Source organism: Chroicocephalus ridibundus, chromosome 3 (assembly GCF_963924245.1).
Source record: "Chroicocephalus ridibundus chromosome 3, bChrRid1.1, whole genome shotgun sequence".
NCBI lineage: Eukaryota > Metazoa > Chordata > Aves > Charadriiformes > Laridae > Chroicocephalus > Chroicocephalus ridibundus.
In genome coordinates, this window is record NC_086286.1 from 116,839,544 (window position 1) to 116,849,841 (window position 10,298).

At 39.0% G+C, this 10,298-nt stretch overlaps 1 protein-coding gene across 1 annotated transcript in view; it reads right to left on the reverse strand.

The window, feature by feature from the left end:
- SMC6 (structural maintenance of chromosomes 6) overlaps positions 1-10,276 on the reverse strand; it is a 40,031-nt gene extending 29,755 nt beyond the window's left edge. Inside the window, exons 1-8 of the mRNA XM_063330517.1 lie at positions 10,121-10,276; positions 7,271-7,427; positions 6,190-6,338; positions 4,621-4,738; positions 3,738-3,843; positions 2,281-2,417; positions 1,667-1,728; positions 678-758 (exon numbers count right to left, since the gene is read on the reverse strand). Coding sequence (XP_063186587.1) covers positions 678-758; positions 1,667-1,728; positions 2,281-2,417; positions 3,738-3,843; positions 4,621-4,738; positions 6,190-6,333 — 648 coding nt within the window. The 5' untranslated portion in view covers positions 6,334-6,338; positions 7,271-7,427; positions 10,121-10,276. The remainder of the gene's footprint in view (positions 1-677; positions 759-1,666; positions 1,729-2,280; positions 2,418-3,737; positions 3,844-4,620; positions 4,739-6,189; positions 6,339-7,270; positions 7,428-10,120) is intronic.
- Positions 10,277-10,298: the final 22 nt, after the last annotated feature.

A 10,298-nucleotide genomic window follows, 5' to 3' on the forward strand; every position in this document is an offset into this window, starting at 1 on the left:
TTTTTATCGCTGAGCATGACGTCATACTATTTGGAATATCCAGTCAGTGGGGTCAGCTATCCCAGCTGCCTCCCCTCCCATCTCCCCGTGCACCCCCAGCCTACTCGCTGGTGTGGTAGTGTGAGGAGCAGATAAGGCCTTGACACTGTGTAAGCACTGCTCATCAATAATGAAAGCATCCCTGTTTTCAGCACAAATCCAAAACATAACCCCATACTAGCTGCTACGAAGAAAATTACCTCTATCCCAGCCAGAAATCAGCACAGTCATGCTCAGCAATAAAAATGGAGAGGAAAGGGTTTAGGGAGATTAGCCATCTTCTGCTCAGGAACTGGCTGGGCATCGGTCTACCCATGGGAGGTGGTGAGTGACTGCCTTTGCATCTCTTGCTTTGCTTTCTTTCTCTCTTCTTCCAGCTTTTCTTTCATTTTTTAAACAATTTTTATCTCTACCCACAAATTTTCTTGCTTTTACTCTTCCGTTCCTCTTCCCCCATCTCAAGCCGGGGGCAGCAGGGAAGGGAAGTCAGCAAGTGGCTGCATGGTGCTTAGCTGCTTACCTGAGTTAAACTACAACACATCATTAAAATTAAGAATTTTTCCTCCAAACGCCACCTCTAAAAATCTGAAATCAGTATTTTAATGTTTAATCAGAATGTTAAATGGTTTTTTTCTTACCTTATACTTGTCACCTTCATTTTTAGACTGTAAAAAGTGCTTACTCATCTCTTGGGTTAAAACAGACACAGGATTATCTACCTGTACAAATAAATTACTTTTATTTATTTTAAGTAAAAAAGTTCCCATGTAACTGCATATCCATGAAAGTGAGCAAACCATCTCCCTGTTCCATACCCAGCAATTCAGTAATAAGCTGAGAGAAACAGAAATTAAGATTTCTACTCTTCTTACTCCTTTAAAAAAAAAAATCCAAAAACAAAACAACAAAACAAACAACAAACAAACAAAAAATAAGAAAACCCAACTGTATCAAGTAAAAATTACAACCACAACAAGGAAAACTGAAGAACTGTTCCCAGGAGGATAAATGATTTCTAGAAAGTCAGTGCCTGTTTCTTTCCATTTATTTAACAACATCTGCAGTAGAAATTTTTTCCAATGCTGTTTAATTGCTCATTATTTAATAGATCAAAGTATTGCTTTAAATACAATCAATTGCCCCATATGTTCTTATGGAAGTTTTCACAAAATAAAATCAACACATATTAACAGAAGTTTGTATTACTTGAAAGGCTGAATATGTTGGATATTTTAAACTTCATGTGTACTACCTGATCTTTCCTTAATCAGTTAAGCAGCAAAAACACTCAAATTTCTTCAACAGCAAAAACTGTTGATGAGCAGGAAAAAAGAAAGCTCCAGGTATGAAAAAAACCTACACACGCTAAGACTTTCATTAACAGGACACATGACTCACAGCTCACAGACGACAGCAAATCCTTATCTGTCTGGGACAGAATCGTATTCTGCATTGAATGAGATATAAATTTCAATTTTCTTTTGCCATTGCATTTGATCTTGAAAGAACACAGAAGAGGTGAACCTCTCCCATTTAACGAAATGGAACGTTGTCTTTTAATTGAAGAATTGTAACAGCACGTGCTGACATCTTAAATTGCACAGAATTTAAACAGTATAACAATTACCTGTATATTAAAGTGATCCAGTATTCCTATGAGTTCCTCTTTCTTTGAGGAAATTATGGCCCCTAATGGTAAAGAAAGAAAGGAGAAATACTGATAGGTCCAAAGTAAAGCGACATACAATGCCGTAGCCGTTTTTTCAATCTAGTGGTTCTTAATAAATGTAAAACATTAGATTAGTATTTTTGTAACATGAATTCTCCTAAATGAGAAACACTGTTTGGTTGTGTTTTGTTTTGGTTTTTTTTTTAATTTTGCCAATATATTTGCATTTGTACAGAAAGACTTCTAATTAAAGTCCCTTCTTGCTACATAAACCCTCTGTGACAGAATTTGGGTAAACAGCAAATTCAACAAAAACTCATAAAGACTAAAGACTATGTTTATCCTCATCACAGAAGCAGATTTTCATGAAGACAAATACTGTATGATTTCACATGCAGAACCTGACACAACTGCTTTTGACATGCTAAAATATTCTTAGTCTAAGGTAAGCACACAAAAAAAAAGGACATCATCATCCTTGAAAGATGAAATGAGAAACATCATCCTTTACTAACATCAAGGCATTTAAAGCAATGAAAACATCTAAAGAACTTTTAAGACTGAAAACCAACCAGATTTGCTTTTCAGTTTGTAACTCCTGCTTCCGTCCAAATTAATGTGCTGATTCACAATAATAGAGCCACCATACACTTCTGGTTTAAATGCATCTCTGCCTTGGTTTCTCAAAGTTATGGAAATATCTGCTGAACTAAAAAATAAAAATAATAAAACTGAAATTAGTTCAAAATGTAAAAAAAAAAAAACCAAACCAAAAAAACAACAAACAAACCAACAAACAAAAAAACAACACCACAGCCCCAAACCAAAAAAAACTCCCACAGACCATTCCAATTTTCCACAAAAATTGTCATGTGTTGCAGAGGTCAAAACTGGAAGTCAGTCATTGTACCAATCAGAACAAGATATATTTATGTTGTTTGAGCCACAACAGCATCGGAGACACACGGTCAGAAAGGTTGCCATACACTGACCTGTTTGCACTTGCTATGCTTCAGATAAATCATGAGCCAAAAAGCAAACAGCTGTGAAAGCAGATTTCCCCCACCTTCCCTTCCCATCTGAGTGACCCCATTTTTAGGCTGCAGAATCAAGTTTCTTTTTGGTTCTTCTCCTGTCCCCAAACTGGCTTCTGTAGAAAAGAGTTGCTTAGCTTCTACAGCTATCCCTAACCAAAGTAATCTATAGCAGAATGTTTAAGGCGGTCTTCTAGAAAAGATGAGATGTGATTTCAGCTCTGAATTCCCATTTTCTGTTTCTCAAGTGAATGCTGAAACACTAAGTTGTTATACATGAGGCAGGTACTGCCAACAATTTTCACCCCAAGCCCCTCTGAAAGGAAAAGCCTAATGCTCTAAGTTACAGCTTTTTCTAAATGTAAACTTTTAAAACTTCTATCTTTTTATCCCTACTCTAGCAGCAGACATGAATCTACTTCCTACGTATTTAATAATCCACCTGTATATCATGGTCTTCATACTGTATACTCATTCATGTTACCAGAAAGACAGAAAAAGAATTAACCTCACTGCTCACAGAACAATGCTACTAGTTTCCTATGATTTTTTCCTAATGAACTCAATTCTTCTTCAAGTACATCGTGAAAGTAATACACGTGAACTGGGCAATAATCAGGACATATCACTATGTTAGCTAGTTCAGAGATAATGGTATAATACTGGTTAAGATTACTAATGTGTTTTTTATTTGTAGTTTTGGGATTTTTCTGTTTAAATACTGTCTCTTAAGTGTTATGGTTTTTATTCAAAACTGGTAGATTCAATAAGAGAATAGAGAAAACAAAGTGTTGTGGTTTGGGCTGGACTGGACACTGAGATGAATGACAGATGCTCTCCCCCGCCTCTCTTTCCAAGGAGTGGAGGGAGGGAGAGAAAGAGACTTAGGAGTCCTCAAAGCAGGACGTGAAGGTGAACAGAAAACTGATCAGCTAACCTGACTCACAATCACTAAACAACACGTTCAACCTTAAAACCAAAGAAATTTTACTTACGTCTCTCCATCTCGTACAAACATTTTTAATGAGGAACCTCTATTAGTTGCAGTGGCTTTTCCACCAAGTCCAACAATAAGAGCAGTTAATACAGAACTTTTTCCACCTGTAACAGAAGCATTGAACTTTTTTTAAAAAGAAGTTCTTGTAACTCTTTATCCAGTTCACCCACATTACAGATTTTTGTTTGACTGCTTATGTATTCATGCATTTAAATTCCAAACTCTGTCCTTACTCAACAAGCACGTAAAATAGCGGTAACTCTAGAAAAACATCTGCCACTTCCAAGGTTCTCCCTAAAAAAAAAAAAAAACCCAACATGCTGAGCCAAACTTCTGTTACTTCTATTTAGCAATTTGCATACAACAAGACGTCCTATCTCAGGAGGAATCTCCCCTTCCTTACAAGCATACAGAAAACAGGTATACAACCAAAGAAATGAAACACACATTACCATTTATAAAACTATCCGAAAGATTTTAACCTCTCTTTCAAAATTTATGTTTAATTTTTGAATTGTCTCTCCAAAAGAAGTGAACTTGCATAAATAAGTATCATTTCCATGTCTTATAACAGGATAATTACTGTGCATTTAATAATGAACATGAGAGTGAATATGTTTGGTTTAAATACAAATTTATGTATGGTTTAGCTATGAAAAGATTTATATTCACATGATCTTTTGCAAATCTCCAAATTTAAGACCTAACTTTTTCACCAGCTTTGAACTACGGGGATAGACCTATGTGGTTCCCAAATCCAAAAGTGAATCCATCTCCATTCCTAAAAGATGGCTAGCAATTCTTCTTCAAATAAAAATTACATCTTCTAAACTATTAACAAAAGTGTTCTTTGACAAAGAAATGATGCAATTAATACGTACTTCCATTGTTTCCCACAACAAAATTGAGATTCGATCCAAACTGAAAAGGCCCCAACATCGAATGGCACATGAAGTTCTTCAGCTGGATGCTTTCAATTATCCCAACTTCCCCTGCAGTCTACAGAATTAACAATTAAAACTGGTGTTATGTATGCATTTTAATAAGATATAGTTTATCTATTTTAAATATAATGAGAATTCAAATGACAGTATGATATAAAACATCAATGGTTACAAGCTACAAAAAAATCAGACAGGTTTAATGAAATATGAAAAGTTGCTTGCTACAGAGCAAGTACATAATAAAATAAGAGGAAAAGTTACCAAAGCCGATTGCTCATCCATAGTAACTTTCAGTTCTCCCCATAACTAACTTATAATTAATACAACATAAAAGATTAAGATCATAGATTCTACACAGTTGTCAGCACAGTAATAAAGAGCATCATAGAAAGACTTTTTTGTTACTTGAATAATACTATTTGTGATTTTGTGATAATTCTTAGCATAGCTTAGAATGAGGGAAATTAAATTAGATCATGAAGGGGGAAATGAAGCTAAAAGTGGGGCAGCCCACTGTTGAACCGGTAAAGCATTGTTTTGACGAAAAACTTTAGTCACCAGTGCTTCAGAAAAAACAATGTTTTCTAACAAAGCAAAGTCCCCAGGAAAAATAAACAAACCAATGACAAAGAAAAGCTGCTGTTTAAGAAAATTAAGCGAGGAATAATGCTTCTGTGTACCAAAAATCAACCTTGGTGTCTTACAGAATAGAACAGACTACTTCCGTTGGAAGAGACCTACAGCAATCATCTAGTCCAACTGCCTGACCACATTAAAGCATGTTATTAAAGGCATTGTCCAAATGCTTCTTAAACACTGACTGGCTTGAGGCATCGACCACCTCTCTAGGAAGCCTGTTACAGTGTTGGACCACCTTCTTGGTAAAGAAATGCTTCCTGATGTCCAGTCTAAATAAACAAGACAATATTTGCAATCTCAGAAATAGTTTTTTAAAAATTCTCCATCAAATTACAATTCAACTACAACAGAAAAGCAGAAAATAGTATTCATGTTTTCAAGTTTCATTTCCATCAAAACGTGCATTTCAAACACTAGGTTGTTGTTTTTTTAAGGCATTTGAAAGTGTCAGCTATGCAAAACAAACAAGTATTTGGTGCTTCTTTCAGGAAATCATTTGTTTTCTAAATATTTTCTCTGCTTTTACTACAACCATAAGCCAAATATAATGTACTTCTATCAAACAAAATTGGTTTCCTTTCTTTGGTTATTTGACAACTTCAGTAGTATTCATTCCATAAAACTGGAATACTGTTATCAACAGTGTATTAACAGTGATCAACCGTTGTAACTAGATGACCCAAAAGAAATAAGGTAAGAGTGAACTCATGCAGAAGTCCTTATCACAGACATAACTTCTACTCTCTTTTATATTGTTGCCACTGAAGCCTACATGCCAGACGTTTATTTCTATGTCAGCCAAAGGCACAGAACTTTTTCATATCAACTTTTTCTTGTATCTTCCCCCCAACTTTTTAAAAAACTTACCGACTGTAAGGAGAAATTACTATCAGCTGATGACTGTGAAATTTCTTCTTCATTAGACTCATCACTGTGTTCATCTGTGTATTCTTGTCTCTGCCTTTTATTGGGTCCAGGCTTTGAAATACTTTCTTCCTTTCTCTTACCCATGAGTACTGAAAAATGAAAGTAAGGAAAGATTGTAGGTTTCAGTCTTCTAGAGGAAAAAATACCTACAGATCATAGCACAGACATACCAATTTATTTACTTTGGTAAAAGAAGTATTAAGATCATAGCAAACTTTGCAACAAACATACTTTTTCAGAACTGAAATCTCAGTGAATTTAAGCCTAATATTACTATGAAGTTGCATTAGAACAAAAGAAACACAACTTCATTATTTTAATCAAGCTGAATTTGTTCGTTGATTAACAGCAAAATCAGCCTTGATTCTGTTTTCTTTGGTACATTAGACACTGAAACATTTGCTAGAATTGGTTTTGGTTACTAATGGAGTTGAAGATTAAGTTATAAGCAGTACTATCATAGTATGATCAGCAGCATCAATGCAGGTTTGATTAAAGTGAGCTGCACTGCCAAAACCAACATGTATTAATTATGTCATTGACAAATGCCTAGAAAATTAATATGCAGAACACATAAAAGTAGAATAAAGGTAAATTTAGATTCATAGCAGTGTCCCTGTGCTGTTGCTTGCACAAAGCTGCCCTGCTTTGGTGAGGCAGTGTAATGTGATCACAGTAAACAAAATGCTGTTATTTTACTAATGAAGGATAACAATTCTCTACATAGAGAACATACGTGTATATATTTCCTCTGCAAATGAATAAATAACACACAGATTTCTCTTTCCAGAAAGCGCAATGAACAAAATTCAAAGCAAATGCAGAAAACCAATAAACTTCCCATCTGACATTCTTGTAATAATCTTGTATGGCAGGGATTTCAAATCAAATACTGGATTATTGTTATTATGTCCATTAAGTATTTACAGGGAATATGTCATTTCCATTTTATGTTACGTAGTTTAGTACCATACACATAGAAACCAAGGAGCAAGTAACACTTCCTCATTCAGCTACATACCTTTTGCTATGCTACTTTCTGTGTCTTATATAAACATGTCTTTACGCTTAAATTGCTCAGACCAGGAAAGAGTCGCTTGTATGCTCTTGGAATTTATGCATCACGCAAATATGAAGACAAGCATTCATTCAATCTGCTGTTCCGTTGAAATCTCTCCCTAGAAAGAAGGGAAAACACAAGATTAAAATGTTGCAGTTATTAGTGTCTGAACTAAAGATCAGGGCTCTGAGTTCCATTGCTGTAACATTTGGACATTTAAGAAAAAGAGTATAAGAGTGGAAGACAGAACAAAGCAACCTAGAAGAAAATTCACTCCTGTAATCTAAGTGTGACTAAGGCAAAGGACAGAACAGTCTGCACCACAGAACTCTTGAAGAGCAAGTACTGCAAAGAAAACTTAAGTGGAACTACAAGCAAACTTTATTGAAGTAGCCTTAGAAATTATTGGGACAAGTGCCAGTGGACACAATACCTACACTGAGCACAAAAAAGCCAGAAGGAAAGAGAAACTGGCTGCAGCAACAAGGAAACAAAATAAAAAACCCACAGAAAATGCCACATACATTTGAATTTTACCTTTAGGTTCTCTTGACATTTTTGACAGAAAAAGTTCCGTTTTTTACATTAATTGCTCCCAAAACTCTTGCACCAAAACACCCCTAATTGTCTTCATTAAGTTTCTAATTGAAAAATTAGTTGATTTCAGTCTCAGCAACACTTAGCATGACTTTAATAACAGTTTGGGAATAACTATTCAAGGCAAAGGAAAAGCAGCCAACCTGACCTATCTGAAGATTATTAAGATGTGCAATACTATATTGGAAACAATTAAACTGGCAAAAACTACATCAGTAGAAGTATTTTAAGATATGTAATAGACTAATGGGAAGCCAACAATGGACACTACTGACAAATATTAACAGAAGGTTTTTTAATGAACCAGACATCGTATTTAAAAACGGAAGTCTAGATTTATGTCTATACTGCAATATAAAGTAGGACTATGTTAATAGAAACTTATGATGAGAGAGTCAGGAACATCAATAATTCAAACGGGAACCTTACTGTTACTAAGAAAGACAAAACAAAAGTACTGATTTAATAGAGAAAACGAACTTTACTATCATGGAACGTTAGAGCATACAGTTAGAAATAAAAACTGGAGCTATACACTGGGAACAAATAAGGGCAAGACAGATCCAATTATAAAAACATCACAGGATCACTACAAATTATTACAAGTAATTCTTATGCATGTAATGAGAGCAGGAAAGAAAAACGCAATCCCCAGATGTGCTGTATACAACTATTAGGACTATTACATGTTATAGTAGAAAAGTATTTACCCTGTTAACATCAAAGTATAGGAAAACAGAGGCTGCATCCACTGGAAGCAACATGCAGAGATGCCCACACGTGTTCCAACTCAACCAAGGGCATCTCTTTCCACAGCTTCCATTGCAATGTGGTTCTACAAGTTTTTTCCCCTTTCCCTACCTGCCTGGTTGAGATTCAACAAGGCCAAGTGCCGGGTCCTGCACTTGGGTCACAACAACCCCATGCAGCGCTCCAGGCCTGGGGAAGAGTGGCTGAAGAGCTGCCCAGCAGAAAAGGACCTGAGAACGTTGGTCAACACCTGCCAGAATATGAGCCAGCAGTGTGCCCAGGTGGCCAAGAAGGACAACAGCATCCTGGCCTGTATCAGGAACAGTGTGGTGAGCAGGACTAAGGCAGTGGTGAGGACCCACCTTGAGTGCTGTGTCCAGTTTTGAGCCCCTCACTGCGAAAAAGACATTGAGGTGTTGGAGCAGGTCCAGAGAAGGGCAGAGAAACCCGTGAGGTCTTTAGAAAACAAAGCTGAGGGAACTGGGATTGTTTAGCCTGGAGAAAAGGAGACTGAGGGGAGACCTCATCTCTCTCTACAGCTACCTGAAAGGACGTTTTATCAAGGTGGGGGTCGGTCTCTTCTCCCAAGTAACAGGCGATAGGACAAGAGGAAATGGCCTCAAGTTGCACCGGGGAGGTTTAGACTGGATATTAGGAAAAATGTTTACACTGAAAGGGTTATCAAGCATTGGAACAGGCTGCTCAGGGAAGTGGTAGAATCATCACCTCTGAAGGTATTTAAAAGACAGGTAGGCATAGTGCTTAGCGATATGGTTTAGTGACGGGTTTTGTCAGTGTTAGGTCAATAGTTGGACCCAATGATCTGAAAGGTCATGGGGAGCTGCTCTGTGGAAAGAGACCTGGGAGTCCTGGTGGAGGGAGTCTCTGGGCGAACCCGGGAAGATCCACGCACCGCCCCCTTGGCGGCTGGAAAGCCCAGGCGGCAGCTTCTCCCCGGTCCTTACCCGCTTCCCCCTCCCGCCTTCACAGTGCCGGGCACCCGGCGGGCAGCCCTCACGCTAGGCACAACAGCCATGCGGGACAGCGAGTGACAAAAGCCAGCTACAACTGACGGAACCATCACAGCGGAGCTCCCGGCCCGGCGCTGCCCTGACACAGCCCGCCAGGGCGGGGGCAGACACCACCGCTACCCTACGACCTCCCCCCCTTACAGCCACCACCGCTACCCCACGACCTCCCCCCCTTACAGCCACCACCGCTACCCCACGACCTCCCCCCCTTACAGCCACCACCCGCTACCCTACGACCTCCCCCCCTTACAGCCACCACCGCTACCCTACGACCTCCCCCCCTTACAGCCACCACCGCTACCCTACGACCTCCCCCCCTTACAGCCACCACCGCTACCCTACGACCTCCCCCCCTTACAGCCACCACCGCTACCCTACGACCTCCCCCCCTTACAGCCACCACCGCTCCCAGAGCCGCCGCCCCCCGCCCTACCTCTCCTCAGCACCAACGGCGGCGGCGGGGCCGTTAAACGACCACCAGCCCACTCGGCGCCCGGGAAGATCCCCCGTCCCGTGCGACGGAAGAGCCGCCGCGGGGCGCGGGCGCCTGCGCGCTGCCACCGCCCCCGCCCTGAGGAGGCCGTTTCCGCGCCGCCGCCATTTTCCGGAGG